Source organism: Montipora foliosa, chromosome 6 (assembly GCF_036669935.1).
Source record: "Montipora foliosa isolate CH-2021 chromosome 6, ASM3666993v2, whole genome shotgun sequence".
Classification (NCBI taxonomy): Eukaryota; Metazoa; Cnidaria; class Anthozoa; order Scleractinia; family Acroporidae; genus Montipora; species Montipora foliosa.
In genome coordinates, this window is record NC_090874.1 from 45,009,959 (window position 1) to 45,035,248 (window position 25,290).

General features: G+C 40.3%; 3 protein-coding genes across 3 annotated transcripts in view; 2 read left to right on the forward strand and 1 right to left on the reverse strand.

Annotated features, from left to right (window-relative positions):
- The window catches only part of LOC138007483 (uncharacterized), a 9,501-nt gene extending 5,059 nt beyond the window's left edge, over positions 1 to 4,442 (forward strand). Inside the window, exons 4-5 of the mRNA XM_068854433.1 lie at positions 35 to 130; positions 4,063 to 4,442. Coding sequence (XP_068710534.1) covers positions 35 to 130; positions 4,063 to 4,167 — 201 coding nt within the window. The 3' untranslated portion in view covers positions 4,168 to 4,442. The remainder of the gene's footprint in view (positions 1 to 34; positions 131 to 4,062) is intronic.
- Positions 4,443 to 6,095: 1,653 nt separating this feature from the next.
- LOC138007481 (N-acetylated-alpha-linked acidic dipeptidase 2-like) lies at positions 6,096 to 13,677 on the forward strand. Its single transcript, XM_068854431.1, has 5 exons — positions 6,096 to 6,629; positions 7,329 to 7,542; positions 9,331 to 9,528; positions 11,050 to 11,341; positions 12,398 to 13,677. Exons 1-5 carry the CDS (start codon positions 6,247 to 6,249, stop codon positions 13,675 to 13,677), a joined length of 2,367 nt encoding a protein of 788 aa, XP_068710532.1. The 5' UTR covers positions 6,096 to 6,246.
- A 168-nt stretch (positions 13,678 to 13,845) lies between these two features.
- Positions 13,846 to 25,268, reverse strand: LOC138007480 (uncharacterized). Its single transcript, XM_068854430.1, has 8 exons — positions 24,048 to 25,268; positions 23,379 to 23,598; positions 20,854 to 21,309; positions 19,521 to 19,757; positions 18,489 to 18,629; positions 17,572 to 17,806; positions 15,677 to 15,926; positions 13,846 to 14,979 (listed from the first exon to the last, which is right to left on the reverse strand). The coding sequence occupies exons 1-8, from the start codon at positions 25,191 to 25,193 to the stop codon at positions 14,755 to 14,757; spliced, it is 2,910 nt and encodes a 969-aa protein (XP_068710531.1). The 5' UTR covers positions 25,194 to 25,268; the 3' UTR covers positions 13,846 to 14,754.
- Between the last annotated feature and the right edge of the window lie 22 nt (positions 25,269 to 25,290).

The window sequence follows — 25,290 nt, forward strand, 5'->3', positions numbered from 1 at the left end:
TCCTATTTTATCTAATAGCTCCTCTGTTTAATAGGTTTTTAAACATGTTATGAAAACTGGTGGTGACAACTGCACTTTGACATCAAATGCACTTCTCTTTGAAACTGAAGAACTCCTTGTGGGAAGCAAGGTTTGTTCCATTATTGATATTATTATTGTAATTATTGTCATCATCATCATCACTGATCAAGTATTATTATTGTAAGTACAGATAATAATTATCTGTACTTACAATAATAATGATAATAATAATAATAATAATAATAATAATAAGTCTAGATCTTGTGATAAAATTGATTAAAAAGACAAACGCAACTAGATTCATTTTGACAACGTTTCGACATCGTCCGATGTCATCGTCAGGCAATGAATTTTAATCGGATGAAGCATAACTTATAGTACAAGAACAATAGAACAATAGAACAATATATACAATAGTACGCTAACAAAAAATGTGAAATCTAAGTAAATAGCTTTGCCCTGACAGAGTCTGACTGTACGTCAACGAATTGAGGAACATAGATACTCAGCTATCGGGAGGCACCGCCTAGCAGATCATGGCCAAACAACAGCACCCCCAGCGGCGAGTTTTAGTGTCTTAAAGAAATGCGCATCGAAATTTGATTGCTTAATTCATGAGATGTTCTACATCAAAGAATTGAAACCATCACTTAATGTACAGTCAGACTCTGTCAGGGCAAAACTATTTACTTAGATTTCACATTTTTTGTTAGCGTACTATTGTATATATTGTTCTATTGTTCTTGTACTATAAGTTATGCTTCATCCGATTAAAATTCATTGCCTGACGATGACATCGGACGATGTCGAAACGTTGTCAAAATGAATCTAGTTGCGTTTGTCTTTTTAATCAATAATAATAATAATAATAATAATAATTATCCCATTGACACCTAAACCGGCCTCAACCGGCCGCGCGCGATGACCCCTGAAATACCTAAACCGGCCTCAACCGGCCGTACAAAATGGCGTCTTGATCAGAGTCGATCTTAGGCCTCTACCCAGTCTCCCTTAGGAAATCTCTATTTTTTGTTGTTATGGAGATTTAGTAGGATAATTGACCAATCATTTGCCGTGTTGTGAGCATATTTTGACAGCTGATAAGAGACCTCACAAGGGCTGGCTTTTTGCCCTTTCGACCGCGCGATCAAATTACGCGGAGACAACAGCCGATGCGCCCAATTACGCATCAAACGATGGGGATATTCATGCTTTTTTTTTCGGATTCGGAGGATCTAGGGATCTAAGGGATCTTTTATGGTTTTCCTGTAAGAGGAGGGGATACTAGAGACAACAATTTTGATTTAGATGACTTTAAAAGTGACGAAGAAGACGGTGAAAACCAAGCGACCGATGATAAACATGAAGCTCGCTGGAATGATCAGGTCGATAATATTCAAATTCCAGATTTCGTGGCAGCTACTGCTCTTTATTTCGTTTTAGATAATCGTAATGAATTAAATATTTTTCTTAGTTTTCATAGGAGATGATCCATGGGAATTAATAGTAAACGAAACGAGTAGGTATGCCTGTCAAAAACTCTTAAAATCCCCGAGCGCATTGCCCTTTTTTCATCGAGTAAACCGCGCAGAATTAAAGGCCTTCGTAGCAATTAACGTCATAATGGGCATTGATTAGCTCCCGAATTTAGCTTTATATTGATCAACCGATGGATTTTTTGCAAATAACAAGTCTTTTTTTTCCTAAAACAAATTTGTAATCGAAGGAATTTTCGCCTTCGGTATACCTCGGAAGATCGGTATCTTCAACAAAAATCAATCCGATCGTGCGTTTATATTCTGCAAATGCGAGAAAACTTCCAGCGATTTTCTCTGTTGTTTTTCTTGTGTTGTGTAAGTTATCTTTCAGTCAAAGTTTTCGAAAGAGCATTTTTGTACACAATTTGACCTTGTTTGTTCTCTCATGAAACATGATAGTGATCAATTAACTAAATTAATCTTGCGGTTTTGTGTATTTTGACAAGCAGAAAACACGTGGTGAAATTTTGTTCGGCAGTGGCGTTTTTTCCCTTTTTTTGCACTTATACCTGCAAGAAAACAAAGCGATTGGAATAAATTTCAAACAATTTTTATCCATTGAGTGGTTAGACTTAACTGTAAATTGCATAAGGCATATTTTGAGTTATAATAAATATTTTTCAAGCGCTTTGTTTAGTTAGCGATCAAAAACTTTCTTGATTGCTTAACGCGCGCTGCTTCGAAAAATTCTACCTTTACATTTTCAGTTGAGCCTTAGGACGTGTTTTGAATCACTTTTTAGCAATATTTTTACATCATCTGGAAGTTCACTGTTTCTTCTTCAAGGTGAACTTAATTCTAGAACTCAGTATCTTGTGTACATTTACTGCGCATATGGTTTATTTTTAACGCTCGCTTTCCAATGCAAAACCTCGAAAATTTCCCAAGTTATCTTGCCTAACAAAACAGCGCACGCGAACGAATCATTGGGATAATAATAATAATAATTGATTTATCCCTACTCTTGAGCTGCAAACTATTCAACTGATCTTTACGTCAGTGCAGAAGATATGAAAATAAGGATGCTGTAAGGATTAGTTACAATCATCAAGACATTTCTCCAGTACCATATGACAGGGACATGCTGCAATAGCCACAGATTAGAATATAACTCACCTTTTCTCTGGAAAGGAGAGATTGAAGGCACAGAGGCACTGGCCAGTGAAGAGTTCGTGGTCTGCCAAGTCACTGGTTCTTGCCCTTGTTTCAAGTGGTAGTCCTTTGGTGGTCCTCTTCCTCCAAAACAAACATTTTGTAACAATATTGCTCTTGAGTCCGAAAACAGCAGACAGATATAGGTACTTTTAGGAGCAGGCATACCTCAAATGACTGGTGCACACTTTGACAGGCAGAGGTTACAAGTTCAATTCTCAATGACCTCAACGTTAATTTCGACTTTCCTCTGATTTGTGTAGCTGTATCTTTAAATACCCGATCACTGACAGAGGGAGGGGGGGTAAAGGGTGCAGCATTGGAGTCTCATAGCTGAAGGAACTACCGACATTAAATAAAGTGACTTAATGCCTTTTACCTTTACGAAAAGGCCACTCCTTTATTCTCATTTACATTACTTTAAAATGGTGCTATTAAGGACATGAAAGAAACCATGAGAGTACATCAGATGACACTAATGTTTGTTGCAAGCTTGGCGACCTTTCAAGACAAGGTGTCAAGAGAAGGATATCTTTTTAATTGAGAGGCTTGAAAGGGTTTTCCACTGATAACAATGGGTTTTAAATGGAAAAGAGATTACAGCACAGTCGATCCTTACAGCAAGGCAACGTTTTGATAGTTCTCCATTTCTATTGATATTGCAAATTTTTGATAGTTTTTGTTAGGTCCAAGTTGTTGTCATGGTAACGATATAGCGCTGAAAACATCTTAAAAACTAAATCAATGGCCTTTTTATTTCAAATGTCGAAAACCCAATAAATCCTCATTGCCTAATGCGTGATTAGAGAGAAAACAACTATTCACTCGAACTTCAATTACTTATGATAAGGTGGAGAGAAATTGAACTGTCTAATTTGTTTGAAAACGTTTCTCGTCTCATTTTTCTATTTCGGAAAAGTCAAATTTCAACCGCGTAAAACATGGATTTTACGTTAACTGGTTATAACTTCGCCTCTGTAAGGCCGCACGAGTTGCGCTAAGTCTATAAAATTGGCAGTCGCTTGTCTCAATGCCTGAAATGACGTCACAAACTGTTTTGCATTCCACTTTTTAAAAGAATTTTTGCAATGCAAAGTAGTTTTTGACGTCATTTCAGAAATAAACCCATTCCTCTAACCCCCTCGGCCTTGAGGTAAGCGAGTGCCAATTCTTTACGCATCTGATGCGGCCTTCTAGAGGCGAAATCGCAACCACATAATATCTTTTATGGTGATGAAATTTATAAAATCACTCTTAACATGGTTGAGAAAGAAGAAACAATTGGTAGGAAGCTATTTGCAACCAGACTATGTTCATAGAGTTGATTGGCTGCATGTGGTTTTGTTGTCAGGCCCAGAGACATGTGATGAAGTATTGTCGACCAGAGCTGAGAGGAAAGGAGAGTATAGTGTGCTCAGGACACTTGACAATCCACTGCGAGGATCAGATAGATTGACATCAGAACCGGGGCTCCGAACTAGTTTATGAGAGAACCCACCCCACCCCCTCCCCCGGTCTCAAACCTCTATTTATACTAGACCGGTTGTCACTGCAATCTGGTTGAACACTCTGATCTGATCTTACGCGTTTAGACCGAAAAGAAACTATATATCAGTGCAGTATATCATGCTACAGAAGCAAGGAGCCAAAATTAACACATACTTGTTGACATTACTTTTAAACAGTGCTATTAAGGACATGAAAGAAATATAAAAGTACATCAAAACGTAACCACTGAGATGACCCCAATTTTTGTTGCAAGCTTGGCGACCTGTCAAGATAAGGTGTCAAGACGAGGATAGCTTTTTAATTGAGAGATTGCGTTGCATCTACCGCGTTTTCACCACTATTAGATATTGTCGCACATGCCTCGGTTGTTTGAAGGGTGGATAACGCTGTCTACCACATGAATCACTATCCAACGGATACACACTAGCAAAACCAGTTGAGTTATCCAGTGGATAGTGATTTAACCAGTGGATGGCGCTATCCACCCTTTGAACAAATGGGCCCAAATGACACGTATCTCCTCAATCCAACTTCTAGTTTTATTGGATTGCTTGGGGCGCAGCACTGTTAAGTCAGGAAATAACTGTTACAGTCAAGTCAGTCTAAAAAAAGAAGAAAAAAAGTGTTTGTATCCGAAACAAGTAAGTTTTAAGGCGCCGTTACACTGTGAAATGTTTCGTGCAATTTGTCTCGCAATGTTTTGGCGACATTGTGGCGGGACAAGTTGCCGAAACATTTCACAGTGTAACATACCCTGCAACAGCCAAAATCGTTGCGAGACAAGTCGCAAAAGCCGTTGCCGAAAGTAAAATAAGTTCTACTTTTCGTGCAACTTGTCTCGCAACGATTTTGGCCGTTGCAGGGTATGTTACTTACACAGTGAAATGTTTCGGCAACTTGTCCCGCCACAATGTCGCCAAAACATTGCTAGACAAGTTGCACGAAACATTTCATTGTGTAACAGCGTTTTTAGAATCGCCTATTTTTGTTTTCAGATTTTTGCGGGCGCCCCCTTCTTGAAGAACTGTGACGTGTTACGGTTGCCCTATTGTCATTACACAAAAGCTCTTTGTGTCAGAACAATAAAGCAACTGTAACACGTCACAATTATTCAAGATGGCGGCGCCCAAGAAATTTGAAAGTGAAAATAAGCGATTTTAAAATTCACTTTTCTTGATATAAACACTTTTAAAAAAAATTTGAACAAATTTGTTTGTAAACTTATTCTGTTGTAAGAGTGGAGGTTCTCTTTTAGTTCAGGCTCAGATAACACTGCTGACAGAAAGAAAAAGATGAAGGGGTCTGAATGTGCATGGGAGAAGCCAGAGCTGCAAGCGGGCTTCAGGCGTGATAAGGGCGGATGAATATATGACTAAGCAATATTCACTCAAGCTATTCCATAAACGAGGTTTAGTGCAGAGTTAAGCAATACATTTAGCTTGCAAAAAGCCAAGGAATTTGAAAAAACCTATCAGGTATACCCTTCTTCAGAGTTGAATGATCCAAAAAAGCAATCAATGCGTTCAAATTACTTTCCTGAGAGAAAAACTGTATTAAGAAAGTCCTAAAGGGCTTAAAAGCCCTCAATTTTTCGTTTCAACTGAAAACAAAATGAACCCTATATTTATGCTCTGTCGGATAATGAGTTTCTAATAGGGCCTCCCCCTGTTATGGAGTTTTAGTCATTGATTCCGACGTTCCCATCAATTATGTCTTAACAATTTCTTAGCAGAGTGACTACTTCACTCGAGACAATAAAGGACGTTTCCGGCTTTCGGAGAGGTTAATGAAACGGAGTGTTTCAACAACCGGCACTCGACTTGACACTCGAAGCGACCCGATGTCAAAACTCACGAGCAATGCCTTCCCGTTTCGCGTAGATTATATTGTTTAGTTTGAATATTAACATCTTTTTGCAATGTATTCTTTGAAGCTTGTTGTCTCGCTCAAATCCGTATTTAGCTGTAAATGAGACAATGCCAACTTCGTTAACGTTTTCAGTGAACATAGACCGTAAGTAAACGAAATGCGTCCATGCGTTCCGCTTACGTGTTTACCTTCTGGCAGGTATCGGCAGGCTTCAGTTGCGAAAAGCAGGTCCGATTTTTTAAGTGTCACGAGTCTCAGTGGTACAATGGCCATAAATACTACAAAGAAAACATCCTCTGAAAATTGTCCCAAATGTAGTTTTCATAGATTTTTCCAAAGCTTTTCTGTCATTGTGTTTGTAGTTTGCCTGTCATTTATATGTGGTTACTTCACGAACTCGGTTCGTCGCGGAAATCGTCACGAGAAAATATCGAAAACGAACTCGTTTAACGAGGTTTCGAGAAGGCGCCGTCTCGCCTCCGATTTCCGTTTGCAACTTTTGAATTCGTTGAAGGCTAAAAACCTCGAGGAGAATCTAAGGTAAGAATGGTGTTTTTGATTTATTGTGTTTTATTTTTCGAGGAGATAGAGAGAGAGGGGGGGGGGGGGGGAGGGGGAGGGAGAGGGAGTGAGAGAGAGCCGAGGGGAAGAGATTAATCATGGATGAAGAGAGAGAGAGTTTCTTCGAGTAATCATTTCATTCGAGTTTATCTATGAATTCGCTTAAGGCAAGTAAATTTACAGAACTGAGGAGCTGATGTCTCCGACAATTCCTATTTACCCAATTCATTGAACACAATTCATTGAACATAATATGAACACCCCGGCTTTACCTCCAGGCTTAAAATGCACGAATTGTGAAGATCCTCGAATACTCAGGGGCAGAAATTGGGGGAGGCCCGGGGTGGTTATGAGTGCCGCTTCTCTTTCGTGAGTGCCTATGAAAAAACTGGACTTATAGCTCTAGGAAATTTCGTTGGTGTAAAACAGAAATCGTGGGTAACGAAAATCTGGGGTTAGGAGTGCCGTACCGGAAATGTTTGTCGCGCAAACCGGGCTTATGTTGTTGTCCATAGATAGGAAATCCATATTAATTGAATAAATCGATATAAGACACTATAGATAAAGCGATCTGGACGGTGAGTTTTCTTGTCAAAGAGGTATCCACCTTCGATCTACGGAAGCCGGCCTGATCGAGAGCCTAGTATTTGATGTCAGTCATGTTTTTTTCATTTTCAGGTATTTTTCGCAAGAGCCACATTTTGCATCTTCCAAGCGAAATAACGATTTAGCAGACGACATTGCGGCGAAATGGCTTAGCTATGGATTTGACGAAGTAGAAATGCCGAAATATGATGTCTTGATGAATTATCCATACAAAAATTCAAAGTGGAATAAAGTGGAAATTCGTCGAAACAGCAAAGTTATATTTAGGTCAAAACCTAATGAAAAGGCAAGTGCTTCGTATTAGCAGTATTCACGCTCGCCAAGATTTTGTGGTGTTTACATAGGCTGTGTTCCTGTTGTGTTGTGGCAGGGTTTCACGCATAGTATTTGACTGGTGTTCCTTGGTATTCCGTGAGGAGGTCAATGAGGAAGTCTTGCCTTCCCTCACAGCCGTTTTAATAGGGACCTTAACCCTTTTACCGCCGAGGGCTTCCCCATTGACGAGTAAAATCGTCTGGCTTTGGACAGAGTAAAATCCGGCGATGTGTCAATTTGCATTTTTGGCTGTGAAAGGTTAGGAGAAGTTAAGATAAGGCGGTTAAGATGGGACGACGACTACGACGAATACGAAAACGCCACAAAACAATGCGTTTTGCCGTCCTCGTCCTGACAACGACGTACATTACATTAGTCCATCTTCGCTCCTAATGGGGAGCATAGAGCGTCAACCATGGACCTCCACCTGACCCTATTTTTGGAAGTTCTCTTTGCCTCTAACCGGCAAGTGATATTCTTCTTGGCGAGATCATCTTGTACACTCCGCCCCCAGGATTGCTTTGGGCGGCCTCTTCTTTTGAACCCCTGAGGGTTCCACTCAAGGCCCAAACGGGTGATGTGAATTGACTAAATTTGAGATCGTGTAGAGAGCGTAAGAACCTGAGGAAATATTTCAAATTTTCTTCCCAAACAACCACACTGTTCGTGCCAATTTTATTCCCGCTATGTTGATAAACACTTTCCATTCCGAACGACTTGGAGTTATCACAAAATTGTTGCAATAACGAGAAATAATATTTTTAGACAACGTTCTCGGTGGCGTTTTCCTTGCCTAAGATCGCTAATGTCATCAGGCAACGGATGCGAGGAACACCAGGAGGAAGATCAGGAGGAAGACCAGGAGGAAGACCAGGAGGAAGTCCAATCTCGAGCCCAGAGCTCTTCTCTTAACTAAGGGAGAGAAAAGCTCTGGGGAACTCTGAAACAAAGTGTCTCTTAGTTGGTTTTCGTGATGAACAATCAAGAGCTTCTCTGAGCGCCGATTTAAACGGTACGATTTTTGTCGCATGAGACAAGCTCACGAAAAGCCTACGACATGACTTACGATTGTCGCAGCGTTTTAAAACATGTTTTAAAATGCTACGACATTTTTTCTGGCGTACACAACAATCGTAAATCATGTGTTGGGCCTGTCGTAAGCCGTTGTCGCATGCGACAAAAATCGTACCGTGTGAATCGGCCCTAAATGGTTCAAGTTAGCACGAGGAGTAAGCAGGTGCCCTGAGGTTCAAGTAGCCAATTTTTGGCTATAAGAACCCTACGGCGCATATTCCGCAATGAGAACCCTACGGCGTATGTTCTCCTACACAGAGTTTCCCAGAGCCGTGGGTCGATCCGAGGCTCTGGTGACGAGAATAGAGGAAGTCCGGCTATACTCTGGTTGTACTCTTGGCTGCGGCATGTGCTGTTACAACGAAGCTGCCAATTTATTTATTTTTTCTTCTTTACGACTGACACCTGAAAACAGTTATCATTTGAGCAATAGGCGCTTGCCCAATAAATAAATCACCAAGGCTTTGTAAGTTCACCAATTATCACAGAAAATATTAATCTTTATCAATTACTGATTTTAGTAATCATTGTTCGAGTACATCCAGCGAACCATGCAAGAGGTTCTTGCAGCTCAGTGTTTAGAAGAACGGCTCAACGGCTATCTCAGTGTACAGAAACGAAAACATAATGGACTTTTATGTCATGTGTGCCCGAGTAAAATTAGTTTTGTTCTTCAAATCAACAGGTTTTACGTAAAGATGAAGAAAAAGCGAAAGAGTTTCCAGTTTTCTTAGGCTACGCTTCCAGTGGGAGGGTGAAGGATGAGATTGTGTACGCCAATTTTGGAACAGAGGAAGACTTGAGACAACTGGAAGACATGGGGGTGTCTGTCAAAAACAAAATTGTCATTATTCGGCTAGGAAAAATATTTAGGGGGAATAAGGTAAGTCATTTTAATGATGAAATGATATATGGAATGGATCATATATGAACTGCGGATATGAAATCAAGTGAAGATATGATCCTCGCAGTTATGAACGTAATATTTGCAATTGCGTAGAGAAGCCTGAAAAACTGCGAGGATCAAAGCTTCACTTGATTTCATATCCGCAGTTCATATATGATCCATTCCATATATCATTTCATCGTTGATTCATTCCTCACGGGAACATTAGAACCCACAAATGACCAGCTCCCAATAGTCTGGCAGCATTGGTAATCCCGTGGGCATTTCGTGAAGAAAACATGCCACCTATCTAGATGTGTTAAGGGATGTCTAAAAAACATGAAAACACTTGTTGGCAATTTTATAACAAGCACCAATGGTCGCTATGGCATTTTTTATAATAGGTATGCCAGTTCAACATGGAAACGAGTCTGGATAATATAAATGGCTGTAACTATCGTTTGTTAAGACCTATTGATACCAAACTTTATCAAATGTGTCATCTAGTGTCATTTCACATATCCCATGCGTAGTTATACTTTAGCTTGGTAGTGTTTTTTGGTTTGTTTGTTTTGCGTCGTCTCTCGTTGCAACACAGTAAAAGCATGGATTGTGCGGGTAGTCCAAAAAAATTGTCAAAGAGGAATTATATAGCTTGCTTCTCGAGTTCAAGCCTGGTCTAAAATCAGATCGAATTCTTTCCCTAACCCTTTGAGAAGGACTTTGTAAATTTCTAATCAATTTACTTATGATAAAAACAGGACCTTTACCGTTAAGAAATTTATATTACAAAATGCCTTACTAAGTGAAGCTATCATCATCGCAGTTATGAACGCAATTTTTGCATTTGCGAAGGGAAGCCTGAAAAATTCAGGACTTCAACGGGGTTTGAACCCGTGACCTCGCGATACCGGTGCGATGCTCTAACCAACTGAGCTATGAAGTCTTTGACGTTGTAACGTCAGTGACTTCATAGCTCAGTTGGTTAGAGCTATGAAGTCACTGACGTTGTAACGTCAGTGACTTCATAGCTCAGTTGGTTAGAGCATCGCACCGGTATCGCGAGGTCACGGGTTCAAACCCCGTTGAAGTCCTGAATTTTTCAGGCTTCCCTACGCAAATGCAAAAATTGCGTTCATAACTGCGATGATGATAGCTTCACTTAGTAAGGCATTTTGTAATATAAATTTCTTAACGGTAAAGGTCCTGTTTTTATCATAAGTAAATTGATTAGAAATTTACAAAGTCCTTCTCAAAGGGTTAGGGAAAGAATTCGATCTGATTTTAGACCAGGCTTGAACTCGAGAAGCAAGCTATATAATTCCTCTTTGACAATTTTTTTGGACTACCCGCACAATCCATGCTTTTACTGTGTTGCAACGAGAGACGACGCAAAACAAACAAACAAACCAAAAAACACTACCAAGCTAAAGTATAACTACGCTCAACCAATGGATACCCTATCGTGTCTTGTGACGGAAGTAATAAAACACTTTTCTTTGTTCCTTTCTATTCAAGGTGTTCAATGCCGCTTCGCACGGCGCATCCGGGGCCATTATATACACTGACCCTGGCCAGTTTGCCCCTGACGGTCCTCTTAACACATTCCCTAATTCTTGGTGGCTCCCAGACACCGGTGTTCAGCGTGGGACATCTTTGGGCAAACAGGGTCCTGGAGACCCACTTACCCCGGGCTTCCCCTCAGTTGATGGAATATACCGCAAGCCTCTGAATCAGAGCGGATTGCCCACAATTCCTGCAATGGCTTTGTCTTACGGAGATGCAAAGGAGATATTGCGCCGAATGAAAGGTAAGTACCATACCTTACTCTATGTATCCATTCGTGACTTTTACAGTGCAACGCGCCTTACCGTGGCCACCCAACAAACTTTCACATTTGACAATTACGTGTAAATACGTCAACTCAACAACCCATGCAATGGTGTTCAACTTACAACTGTGCGAGCTTTGTAAGGAGGCGTGACTGTCAATCAAATTCGCACACCCTTATTGGCGGATACTTTGTAAAAAACATTGTTAGGTGGTCACGGTAAGGCGCGTCGAATTGTAACCACAATCTGGCTTTAGCTTTAAAGTTTTTAAACCTTTTCGTAAAATTTTAATTTAAAGGACTCTTTTTCGTTTCCTCACGCATTTTTACAACTGAAAGCACCTGTTTTGTCTTAAATGCGCAACAAATGGCAAACCAGAGCTTGAAATGCAATTGACGCAAAAAGAGAATGGACAAGTTTCCGTTTTGTTTTTTGAAAAAAAGTTGATAATTCAACTCTGAAAAGACGTTCAAGCTCATTTACTGAGAAGCAGATCATGTTGAGTCATTTGATGTCTTGAAAATGGCTTATCACGATATCAATACTTTCTGACAATTACGCTCACTCTCTCAGGAACTAGCAAGATTTCGAATGTCAGTAATCTCTCCTTTCTTTCAGGGAGCTAACAAGAAAACTAAAAAGTTAATTTAACTTCCCAGCTCGCATTTCATTAAAAGGAAAATTACATTTTTTGTTGTCAAAACGCTATCATCTTGATTGTTAATAGATTATTTAACAACTATTCACTGAAGTTGAGGTGGCTAGTGGTGGATATTTGCCGATCCGCGTTTTTGTTGGTTTAGTATATTCTAAAATAGTGAGATAAGATAGCACAAAAAGATGATTTTAACTCATTTATTCGTTGAACGATGACCATATTTTTGGGCGCAAATCCCGCGCAAGCTGCTCGGAGGTGAACAGCAGAGGATATTCGGTGTTTGAGTAGCCAATCAGAGCGCGCCTTCATCGCTATCCACTGTTTTAGTATATACTAAATATTTATATCAAAATGAATTGAATTTTTTTCTTTGAAGGACCCAAAGCACCCAAGGAATGGCAAGGTGGGCTGGATCTTACTTATCATGTAGGACCTGGGTTTACAGACGAAAGTCTGTCGCTCCATATGGAAGTAAATAGCAAACCTGAGATAAGAACCATTTACAACGTGATCGGCAAGATCAGAGGAAAGGAGGAACCCGACCGATACGTGCTCATGGGAAATCACCGGGACGCTTGGGTGTTCGGAGCAGCTGATGCAGTTAGCGGTACCTCTGTACTCATGGAAGTGTCACGTGGTTTGGGAGAGTTACTCAAATCAGGATGGCGGCCTCGCCGGACCATAATGCTTTGTAGCTGGGATGCGGAAGAGCTTTTTATAGTTGGATCCGCGGAATATGTGGAAGAAAATGCTCAGATTTTGCAAGACCGTGCTGTTGCCTATCTAAACATGGACGTGGTCGTGAATGGTAATTTTAGCATTAACGTTGATGCAAATCCTTTGCTACAAAATCTCGCAATTTCTTTGACAAAAGAAATCCGTGATCCGACGGTTGAGCGTAGCAACAGAAGCATGTACGATGTGATGTTGGAGAGGGATGTTACCAAGCATATCAACGGCTCAGCATTCTGTGAAAATTTATCATTTGGCAGCGATTATGCTGCCTTTTATCATTTTATCGGAGTCTCCTGTGCAGATTGGTCTTATATTTTTGGAGGAACGCATGGAATACGGCGGTCTTATCCAGTTTACCATTCTCTACATGACACATTTTATTGGATAAAAACTTTTGTTGATCCCGAGTTCAAGACTCATCTTGCCATGGGGAAATATGCAGCGATGTTTCTGTTTGAGCTATCAGAATCTCCCATGTTGCCCTTCAATACGACAACCTATGCAAAACTGATACAATCAAAAGCAAAAGAAGTGGAACAAAACCTTCATTTGAAAAAACACGATATCAATTTGATGGCGTTTTCTCACGCGATAGAAAATTTCGTCAATATTTCGCACGAGTTTGAAGCAAACAAGTCAAAGTTAAGAATCGTTGCAAAGGATCTTCGGCCCGTAAACGATCAAATGATGCTGCTAGAGAAAGCGTTTATTCAAACTGTAGAGCCCAACAATCCTCGACAGTTAAGACATGTTATTTATGGACCTGACCTTCTGAACTTGTACGACGGATTGTACTTTCCTCGATTAAACCATGCCATCAAAATGGCGATAACATCTGGGGACTGGGATCAGGTTCAAAAAGAAATTTCCTTGTTGACGTACTCGGTCAATTCAGCCGCAAGCGTGTTAAAACCTATCTGAAAAAGACATTCTTCAAACTTCCTATGTTTAGTCAATTTATACACCGTCTTTTTTCGAAGACAAGTCAATTCTTGTTTATCGTTGACTATTACGTTTAATAGTTAATAATAATAATAATAATAATAATAATTAATAATAATAATTTATTACATTTATATAGCGCTATATATATATTACTCTATAGCGCTTCACAATCTTGAAAAAAGAAAATAAAAAAAAATAGGTATTTACAAAGATAAAAATGTAAAATGTTTAGAAAAGAAGAATAATTAAGTAAATGAATAAAAAAGTAAAAAAATGCACATTCTGTATATAACTACTGCAAGTAGCCCTCTTTAAATAAAAATGTGTTTAGCAATTTCTTAGAAGTGTTGATGTTCGTGCATGTCTTCAATTCTTTCGGTAAGGTATTCCATAGTTTAGGTCCCCCATGGCCCACTGAACTTCCTCCAAAGGACTTATGCTTGATGGCGGGGATCACCAAGTCATTGTTGCCATCAGCCCTTGTTCTTTTCATAGGTCTCCTCTTCATAAGCTCCTCAAGGTAAGTTGGTGCCAGACCGTTTAACGACTTTAATGACCACAGTCTACCTGAACCGCGCGCCTTATGATAAGGCGCCCGGCTCAAAGGACTGAGCTTACGTTAGCACTTAGCCTGCGAACGCAGACGTATTTCCGGTGGTCGTTTCGCCGCCGGTAATACGTCTGCGGTCGTAGGCTAGTTAGCACTGATTGCGTGGCTCAGGTCAGCGTGCTAAAAATGGTCCAAGTTATCTCTTGACGTCATGGAAGAGAAAACTTGCCAGAAAAGAACGTTTTCTGTGTGACAAAATAAAACTGATTGAAAAGCCGGTAGAACGTACTCTCTTCACTTCCTCGGAACAAGGCTTTTTAATTATTAATCATACCATGCAATGGAAAATTCTACAAATTATATTGCATGAAAGCCGTTGCTTATCGTTAATAGCTTGCTGAGACTTCCCACAATGCACCGCGAAGTTTTTCGAAGTCCACAAAGCACTTGTGTACATGTATGTTAAGAACGGAACCCACAAGAAGGCTTTTGCCTACTTGATTTCACGGGAGAATACTTGCTCTGTATTTCTGTTCATTTTGTTGTTTTATGTGAATCCTCATTTCTTTCCTTCGTTCTGCTGTGTTTTTAATCTTGTCCAATTTGCTCTGCCGATCAATTTCCCGTTGTTTCATCTGTTCTTCTCTTCCATTCTCCATTCTTTTTTCATTTACCAGTCTGTCATGATGTGCATCAACTCTTTTCTGTTCGCGATCCTTTTTTGCATTCTACAACATTGAAAAAAAAAAAAACCAAAAACAAACAAACTCGAAGCTTATCGCTTTTGTCACTGGTTCTAAGTTCCCCGTATTCCCGGAACTTGAAAATAAGCCTTTCTTTCCGATGGGAGAAAAGACTATTAGAAAACAACCCATGTAGCAGTATCGACTCAATTTGTAAGGGAAAATGCCTTGATCTCGGTATAGCCGTCTGTTGCGCAATAGCACCTTTCCTGAGGCCCCTTTTAAAGATCAGTCGGAATGCACACGGTTCAAATTCATTTATACACACTCCCAGAGTAATGTTACCCCACTAAAGAGGACTGAAAATCTTCAAAGTTTCCCATAATCCTATTCATAAAAATGCTTAACTTCAAGAGTAACTTGTGTAGTAAGCGTTCGTCGTTGCTCTATTTCGTGCGCGTCTAGAATCCGGAAGTTGCCTTTCGAACGGTCACTACACACGGTAATGCTGTAAGCAGAATGCTGTGAGAAAAGATCAAGACGACGATTGGTTGTCAAGCATTCTTTTATCTGAGCGCCGCCTTAATTTAAAAATACCTTCGGGGGAAGAAGAATGGATTGCAGGATAGGATTATGTGGGAAATTGGTCTTTCTCTTATTCATGACATTTCATTGGGCTACGATGACTTCACTAATCTATATAGTAAGCTGAGAAGACTATATAGTTTTCGTTATTTCTTACCAGTCTCTGTGACTCGTATTCTTGCGCTGCCCTTTCGTAACTGTTCTCCATTTCCTCGTGTTGTGTTCTCCGTTCTTTCCTGGCTTCAATTCGCGAGTGTTTCCACGTCTCAGCCTTTTCTTGCCTTTCTCGTTCCTTTTTGCAAACATTTTCACTTGCTTGCCTTTTAGTTTCCATTCTGTCACTTTCTTGCCGTGCTCTTTCTACCGACTGCTCAACAAGTTGACGGTTTCGTTCACCGACCATTTTCCTACGAAAGACAACCAAAACAGTGTATATTGCCTTTTCTTTGCTACAGTCCCGCGAGGCGAGGAAATTTGGCTTATCTCCAGTGGATATTCATCGGTTATCTTTCTCAAGGGTACATACCACTTCCACAAACAATAGCTGCAATATCACTCTCACATGACACTTCGCGCCCGATGACCATTTATGTAAGAACCTACATAAACGACTCATTCAGCCACGAGAAGTTCTTGCAACTCATTGGTTAGAGCACGTGACTAGTTTTACAGAGGGCGTAGGTTCGATTACACGGCTCGGGACTCAAGAAGTCTTTGTTTACGTTGTCTCTTCGCTCCTTTCCAAGAAAGTAGGATATCAAATATTAGCCTGTTTGAATTCCTTCCCCAGTGACCAAACAAGTCGTTCAGATACTCGACTGAGTTAAGCTAACAGACTAGTTATTACTAGTTTTGTACCCCACATGAACCATGTGAGCGTTAGCCCTACTAATGGAAATGTGCCGACGCAAGGACAGAGAAAAACTCTGACCAGGGCGGGAATTGAACCCACGACCTTCGGCTTAGATCACCACTGCTCTACCGACTGAGCTACAAGGTCAGACGGGAGAAGGCCGTGGGAACTGAAGATGTTAAAGTCACGGCAATGAACATGTACAAATACAAGGAAGGGTTACGTTTTTACAAACGTTGGCCGTGTAGCACTTATATTTCAACAGACTAAACTGATTTGAGTGTAATTTGAAGTGCTAGTTTTGTAGCCCATGTGAACCATGTGAGCGTTAGCCCTACTAATGGAAATGTGCCCACACAAGGACAGAGAAAAACTCTGACCAGGGTGGGAATTGAACCCAAGACCTTCGGGTTAGATCACCGCTGCTCTACCGACTGAGCTACAATTCCCACCCTGGTCAGAGTTTTTCTCTGCCCTTGTGTGGGCCCATTTGCATTAGTAGGGCTAACGCTCACATGGTTCATATGGGATTGAAATCTAGCACTTCACATTACACTCTAATCAGTTACGTCTGTTGAAATATAAGTGCTACACGGCCAACGTTTGTAAAAACGTAACCCTTCTTTGAGTTTATGCTAAGATTTACACAAGTAAATTCGTGCTCATTTTGTCATGTTGGGATTGCTCCTTTTGATACTGGACATAATAAAGTCAGCTTGGTTTTGTTCCTTCTGTGTTTGCGTCATCTGGGTTTTCTACACGAACTAAAAATCGTTTTAACCGCTCGTTTTTTCACCCATTTTATATCACGCAGTATTGGAAAATCACTTGAATTAACGCGATCGTTGTCAGAAATGGCAAGCGACACTACTAACTTAATAATATGGTGAGCCAATCAGCATAAGATCGAAAGCCGTTTTTGAACAAAAACTAACAAAAACTCGAAAAAGATCAGAAGCCGTATTACAAAGCACGTGTTTAACTCACAAACGTTATGTTAGCCAAAACAAAGCGACCAAAGGAATCCTTGGTTGGTTTTGTTCTAACCACGTGTATCAGTAATATCTGCTGTTTGATACTGACTGACCCTTGTCCCATCGCACCAGAAAGAGCCGAACTGATGAGCTCCTGGCTGCGATTACGAAAGATCCAATGAAATCAGAAGTTTAAAGAGATGCAGACCAACCGTTAAAACCCACCTGTGGTAGTCTTGCCTAGCTTGTTCTTTCTGTTGTTTTTCCATCGATTCTCTCTCTATTTTTTCATGATATCTATAGTTTGCATCTCTCTTGCTTTCAAGCCGTTTCCTATCTTTTCTATTTTTCTCTATGTCGCCATGACCAAGGCCGTCCTCCCAATTGGAAGATCGCTGGAGTTTTGGAGCACTTTGTTCAGGTTGCCAGTTCCCATCGGAGCCAGTGTTGAATTTGTTGTCTGGAAAATCGGACAACAATTGTACCGGTGAAAACTCGGAAAGGGGGTCTATTGGAAGTACTTTTTCATGCTTTACATACAGGTCTGGTGTAGTTGGATTTTTTAACGCCTCTATCATAGTCATGCTTGCTCGATTGACTCTCTTTCTACTTCATTATCATCATCATCGAAATCGGGAATCATTTTGTAAGGTACAAGCTAGTCCTATGGGAGCCTGCAGTGGTTTGGTAAACTAAAATATAGACTGCAAACAGTCTCTCCTTTGCTCTCAAATCGTTTAAAAGAACGTGTATGTTGAACTTTCAAAATGACTGAAGCCGTGGGTCGCAAATATTGCGGGCGTTATCTGTTTTTTCGACCCGCAGCTTCAGCCATTTTGAAAGTTCAACGTACGCGTTCGTTTAAACGATTTTAGAGCAAACGAGAGAGACTGCTCGCAGTCTAACTCAAATTCTGTTGTTTGGGCATCCGACTTCCGTGAGGGAGGTCATGTGTTCGACTGTGGACAAACACTTAACGTCTTTAAATTACTGAGAGGAAAGGAGAGAAACAAAAACAACAAACTTAACCCACCTATGACGCGGGGACCCGGGAGGCGAGTGCTCTCACCACTGCGCCACCCTTTGAGCGTTCATAAGGTAACCGTGCTAAACAATTTTTTTTGTAACACTGAGGGTCGTACCTGTTGAAGGTGGGAAAGGTACTCCCTTAGATGACTGGTATTCAAGATGCTTCAATTTTGGTGGAGCTGAGTGCGTTGCTGTGCTGTCAGCGTTGTTCCATTGGTGATGTGGATGCCAATCTTCATCTTGAAATTTCCTATCTGGAAATGATGACAATAGCAACCCAAATTATCAAATGAATACAGGGATACAAATATTAAAACAAATATGAAGCATGTAGGCGACATGTCTTCAAATTACCTGCCCTGATTACAGTCTAGCCGTGCTATTTGTAGGTACTGTAGTCTGTGTTGGTAATTAAAGTTTTTTGTTGTTGTTATTAACCTGTGATGACGTCCTCATTCCCGAGAAGTCAACGATAAAATAACCTTAATGATTGAATGCCTGATCTCAAGTTATACAGAGTAAAAACGTAGATATGTCCACTTATATCCAGGGTTGCATGTAATGAGTTGCAGTCGATTTTGATAAGCATCAAAACGTGTTCCCTTGCCCGTCTCTAAGCCATCACTGATGTCTACAAATCTAGCCAATAGAAATCAATAAGTGTCCCCCATTTCTCCTTGTTAAGTAAATATAAGCAGTTATGGAAATTCTAACTTTAAAACATATTACCGGTAACTAACTGAATTGTTATAAATAGGTAGGGGGTTAAACAGAAGGAAACACTTGGTAACGTTTATCAAAAGTGAACATGCATCACGGTCAACTTAAAATCAAAGACATAATGAAGGTACTCTGCTAAACAAAACAATGTTAATATATTCAATTATACCCTAACCTTTAAGGTACTGAACATTTCTTGTTCCTTGACCACATAACAGAGCTCCTGCTTTTTGTTTGTTGGGGGGGGGGGGGGGGGGGAGGTTTCCTTGTTCCCTTTAAAATTTGCTTGAGTTCCCTTGTTCCCGTCATTCTTTCCAAACTTGAGAAAGAAAGGAAAACCCAGTAGGTCCTGATGATGTTGGAATGTAGTATTGAAATATTTTCTATCAGCAGCTGTATGAGCTTAAAAAAAGGTATTTCCTTACCTGTGCCTGGTGGAAATGGAACACCTGCTACACTCTGATATTCCTGGTGCCTTGGACGCTGGTTTTTGTCAGCCCGTACCTCAAGAGGCTTGGACAATACAGTCTCTCTGAATCTTGGTGGCCTTGGAGGAACACCTGAGCTCCACCAACGCCAACGTCTTTTAGTCTCGGGTCTTCCACCACTTTTTGAAAGTGGTGTACCAACTGGGATCACTGGATCTGTGTATTTTCTAAAATCTGTGTTTTTTTTAGAAAGAAAAATGAGTCATATGAACTAGTTTATCGGCAAGTACAAAACTTGTAACTGTAACTGCTTTCCCTAGACCGAAACTGCCCTAGGGTTATTTCCTTGGATACATAAAAAAGAACAAAAGAACTTCCCATGGCAGTTCCTGAATTGAAAAGTACGGTTTATCTGCCCCCTGAGGTGGCTTGGCCAATCATAAAGCAGAACTAATTTGCAAGGTTGGTGAAATCATATCTAATTATATTTTATCCTGACGGGAGTCTTTTACTGTGTAACCGCATCCCCAAAGGTAACATGAAACCTGAGCTGAACCAAACCCAATTAAGCCATTTACCCTCCAGAAGGCCCCAAACCCAAGGTATGTGTAACCACAGCTATTGTTAGGTAAAAGATTAGCACTAGGCTTCTAAGGTGATATCTGGAGATCAGTCTGAATCAAGCAATATTTTTTGATCTGCCTGTTGTATCATATCTTAAAAACAAGGAATAAGTAGGACAAGCTGGCTTTGCAGAATGCTGACTTTCTCTGGTTGTTTTAGTTAAAATAAGACTCCGGGTGACAGGATGAAAAAACATCTTGGTGGGCTGCAGCTAGAGATTTTCCATGCAATATACACATTAAAAACACTTGTATTTTTTCCTGGGAATTAATATGCAAGTCCAGAAAACTCTATGGATCCCTGACTGAAGAGTGTGAAGTCCCATTTTAATGGAAATTAATTTACAGTCATACAGTTGACTTTCATTAGCCTGCAGAACAGGCAGATTAGCGGGGCCAGTGTGATTCATGTGCGGGTGCGAAGCGCGAGGATCCGCCTGTTCTGCAGGCTACAGTAACTTTCATTCATGTGATTTCTTTTGAAGCATACACTTATGTGTATGCCTTCTTCCTACACTTTGGACTTGATAATCCAAAACAAAATTATTGACAAAGAGAGAGGACTCATCCAGAGTCCCAAGAACTTTGACCACTTGGAATTAAGAACAAAGTTAACAAAATTAGACAGGCCTTCTTAGTTGGAGCAAGAAATGATTATTTAAAAAAATTGCCCACTGTGAAGACATGTTTTTGGTGAGGACACTTACCAAGATCTTCAGTTCCCACACCAACATCAAAAGTTTCAGGTTCTGGTTTTGTATTTGTTACATCTAATTCATCATCTGTAGCTGATAAATCATCCTCAATTTCTTCTGTCTCGTCAAACTTCAATTTCTCAAGCAAATGTTTGTTTTGTTCAAGCTGTGCTTTTATTTTGTTGCTTAGAGCTTCTTTATGATTGTTCTCAGGTGTGGCTTGTTTGGAATGTCTTGGTGGACTGAATGGTCGCTGCCAAGTTGTGTGAAGAGGAGGTGTTTTTCCTTGGTAAGGTGGAATTGATGTGTCTGTGGCTAACCGGATTTTTCTCCGCTGGGACTCTGGCAGCTGAAGTTCTGTCACTATGCGATCAAATACAGTAAGTGGGATTCTCACGGCTACCCCTGGTGATAGCTTTTCAGTTCTGCCATTATAAAATGCTACAAGAAGTTCGCCTCCTTCATAACCTGTCAACAAAGAATTACATGATTTTCACTTGGGAGTCTAGGACACACTATTATTATTGTTTAGCAAAAATAAAGACATACAAAACTGGGAGGTGTGATTTTTGTAAAAAGATTCCATGCACTTGAATGGTACAATACATAAAACACAGAACGTTCAGCTGCTACAATGTAGCCGCATACTTTAACCATCAAATCTTGCTGACCTGCCCATTACACCAAGTTGTATGATTATACATTGTATCTTGAATAGTGGCATTTTCCTACACCTTCAACAAATGCAAGAGAGTTGCAAGCGAGTTGCAAGAGAGTTGCATTTGAGTTGCAGTTTTTTGAACAATCTACAAGCGTGTTTCGACCAAATCGGTCTTGAACCCAATACATTTGTTTTTTTATTGGGTGATTTTAATGGCCATTACGACCCAGGAAATCCTTCAGCGTGCAGTGATTTTGGCTCTTTGCTCTATCATTGGTTGGAATGTAATAATCTCTCTCAGATAATTAACGAATCACTTGAATAACAGAATCTGGTGAGACTATCCTTGATTTGATAATTACTAATTCGCCGGGTTTCTTTGTTGACTTGGGAACTTTCAGCCTGCCTGCTAATTGTGATCATTGTTTTATTTTTGTCCTGTAATGGAGTATGCAGATGTTATCTGGAGTGGTTGTACTGATACTGAGAGTGATCTTCTCGAGCATGTGCAATACAAAGCGGCCAAAGTGGTTACTGGTCAGGGGCACCCAACGTCAATTTTCGGAAAATATCTGTTCGGAAGACGATTTGAGATCTAGAATTTTCGGAACATTTGTTGTAAAATGTCTGGCTTGCCTGCCTCTCCTAGGATTTTCGAACATCTGAAAAATGGTATAATTGCCCATTTTTAACGGATTTTTACCCTAAAAAGGTCACCTAGAATTTTCGGGAGCCTTTTTTCTGGCTAAAATTTTCGAAAAGGTAAGTTTTGATTCCTATAATTTTCGGATCACTAGACTTTCAGCTAAGAAATCCGAACAGATGAAAACTTTTTAGGGGATAAAAATATGCCTATATCTACCGTTTAAATACTAAAATACGTTTAACAATGCTATATTAAGTGGTTTTGAACTATATTCTCGTTGGGTGCCCCTGACTGGTGCTGTAAAAGGAACTAGCAGGCAACGCCTGCTTGAGGAACTAGGTTGGGAAAGTATGAAAACTAGGAGAATTATTAATAGAATAGTTTTATTTTATAAGATTGTAAACAACTATTGTCCAGCTTTCCTTTTTGATTTGCTATCGTCTCAAGCTTTTCAAAGAACACATTATTCCTTGCGTTCTTCTATTAATTTTTCATTTTTTGCTTCTCGTACTGAACGTTTCAGAAATTCTTTTTTCCCATCCGCTATTGCTTTATGGAACCAACTCAGTACAGAAATACGAAATATTGAGTCAATAGGGTCTTTTAAAAAAGAATTGAAAATTTATTTCAATATAGGGCCTTATAATATCCTGTTTGACTTTTCAATAGATAGATATTCCTCAGTATTACACACTCGCCTGCGACTTGATGCATCTGCACTTAATTATTATTTGTTTAGAATAGGTAAAAAAGTTTCTCCAGCCTGTCTTTGTGGAGCCGATCATGAGACTGTTAAACACTATTTGATCAAATGCCCGTTTTATGCTGCCTTAAGATCTCACCTGCTTACCTGTGCTGTGACTCTTTTTGCTGAAAGGTGGTCAAATATTTCCGATTCAACGTTATTGAATAGTTTTTTAAATGGTTCATCTCTTTTGACATTAGATAAGAACAAGGAATTCTTTTTTCAAGTGCAAAGATTTATTATTGAAAGTAAGTGTTTCAAGAAAGGTGATTAACACTTTTGACCTCTTTTCAGCATTTTCATTTTCGTAATTGTCTGGCTCTTATGCATTCTTTATTGATGTAAAATTTATTTAGAAGTGTGACCCCTAGATGAGCAAAGTGTATGCTCTTGAGGCAAACTTCTGCCTCTTCTCTTGAGGCAAACTTAAATAAATGTTTAAATAAAAAATAAAAAAAAATGCAAGAGAGAATGCAAGTGATTACCTTTGGTCTGGACATCCCTGCGGTCAACTCCATCTAGGACACTTCCCGGTCCATAACGTCCATCATCTTGCCAAGGAGCAAGCACTTTGTCTCCAATACACACATGGTGTCTAACTGCATCTTTATAGGCAATCATATCAAAAAGTGCAACTTCCTGTAGATGTGGCTTGCGAAGGGCCAGGCATTGACCAAATTCAACAACAAAGGTACCATTTTCTCCCTAAATGTAGAGCACAGAAACTCTTAATTAGCAATGCTAGAGTAGCAGCATCCAAAACTTTTTAGTCATCCAAGATCTGTTTTTTTTTTATTGAGGAAAGCAGCGAAGGGAGGGGGTCAAAGGGTCCCACCTCTGGCCCTACTACTGTTAAGGTCCATAATAAAAAAAAAGCGAATGGAACTATACTTCAATATTAATAAACATTGAGAGTACATCAGTGGAGAGTTTCAAATTTTAACGTTCTTCCAAATCCATCCATTCTTCACCATCACCCGTATTTCAACAATAATTCACTGCACTGCACTGCACTGGACTGCACTATCTGGTCAACCTGGAACCCCTGGTTTTTCTTCTGCTCTCTTCACGGTACATGAACAAGAGAAACCATGAGAGCCAGGTTAGTAAAGTGTGCCTGTTTAGAACAAATTATGGAAAAACTGTTGCTATACCTGTTCTTTGACTGTTGCCATATAAAAAAGACCATCAGAATCTTTTCGTGCCAACACCTTCATGCCCTTCATTATGCTAGCTGCGACAGGAACATTGCTCTTGTTGAAAGGCTGTTCACCATTTTTCGTCGACAGCCCACGGGATGCCAGCACAGCATCAGCATATTGCAAGACTTTTGACGTGCCCCTTTCCTGGTTGTACTTATTCCATGAAACGTATGGAATAGGTACAGATCCATGAGGGGCCTTAAGGATAGTGACTGAACCCTCGGGATCATATACCCTTGGGAAATGGTCATACACCCTCGGTACAAATCCGGATGCTGGGGGTGCAGATGTTGGACGTTCGAGGAAAGTGTTGGAGCTGCTCAATCCCGTCGCGAGGTTTGGAGATAAGAGTTCGCCATCGTAATGGCGCGTGAATTCAGTTTTTTGGTTGAATATAGGAGACACTTTCTGAATTCTTCCATAGAGTGTTAAGCTCACAATGTGAAATGATCCCTTGGTGATTTTTGCCAGATCTTCGAGAAATTCCTTGGCTGCGGGATCAGAGTGTGTTCCCGTGAGATACAGGGCGTGTATAGGTCTTCCTTTATGAAGACGACGAACGTTCTCCAGTATGACCGCAGGAGTTCGATCGGGTAAGCCATCGGTTACTAAATATATCGCGTCCATGCCTTCATCCTCGTAGGCTTCGATCAAAGCTTCCATTGTGTTTGTTGATGTTCCGCAAGTGAGTTTATGGATCCATTCGCTGGCAATACTGACTGTGCGAGGTGTACAAGAGACTAGTCGGTCAGCCCACTTATTCACTTCTTCGTTGAATTCAATGATGTTGAACATGGTGTCTCGGCCGGAAATCGCACGCGCGAAAAGTATCTCCAGCAAATGTTCCTTGACCACATCCAGACTGTGATACATGGATCCCGAAGTGTCAAGTAGGAAAACAACGTTCTTCTCGTAAACATTTCCGAAGATTGTTGGCCTTCCACGGAGTGGAACAACGTGTTCCCCATAAGAAGGGCTAACCATGTTGAAATCGAACGTTTGATCAATGACAGTGTTTTTAGATTCAGCGCGTGCCGTGCTTGTTTTGTTGCCATGCAGTTTCCAGGGCGCATATGGATAACCGCTGACACATAACATGAAGAGAAAAAAAATTGTAACACAGCCCGACTTTCTAAACTTTTAAAACGAAACGAAACCGCAACATCAATTGAAAACTCAAAGTTACAATATTAAC

Coding starts and splice junctions, on each gene's coding strand:
- LOC138007481 (XM_068854431.1), top strand. CDS start 6,247: ATGCGTCCATGCGTTCCGCTTACGTGTTTACCTTCTGGCAGGTATCGG. Junction 9,529..11,049: donor AAATATTTAGGGGGAATAAG/GTAAGTCATTTT, acceptor TTTCTATTCAAG/GTGTTCAATGCCGCTTCGCA. Junction 11,342..12,397: donor GATATTGCGCCGAATGAAAG/GTAAGTACCATA, acceptor TTTTCTTTGAAG/GACCCAAAGCACCCAAGGAA.
- LOC138007480 (XM_068854430.1), bottom strand. CDS start 25,193: ATGTTATGTGTCAGCGGTTATCCATATGCGCCCTGGAAACTGCATGGC. Junction 23,599..24,047: donor TGGCAACAGTCAAAGAACAG/GTATAGCAACAG, acceptor CTCTACATTTAG/GGAGAAAATGGTACCTTTGT. Junction 17,807..18,488: donor ACCTTTCCCACCTTCAACAG/GTACGACCCTCA, acceptor CCGATTTTCCAG/ACAACAAATTCAACACTGGC.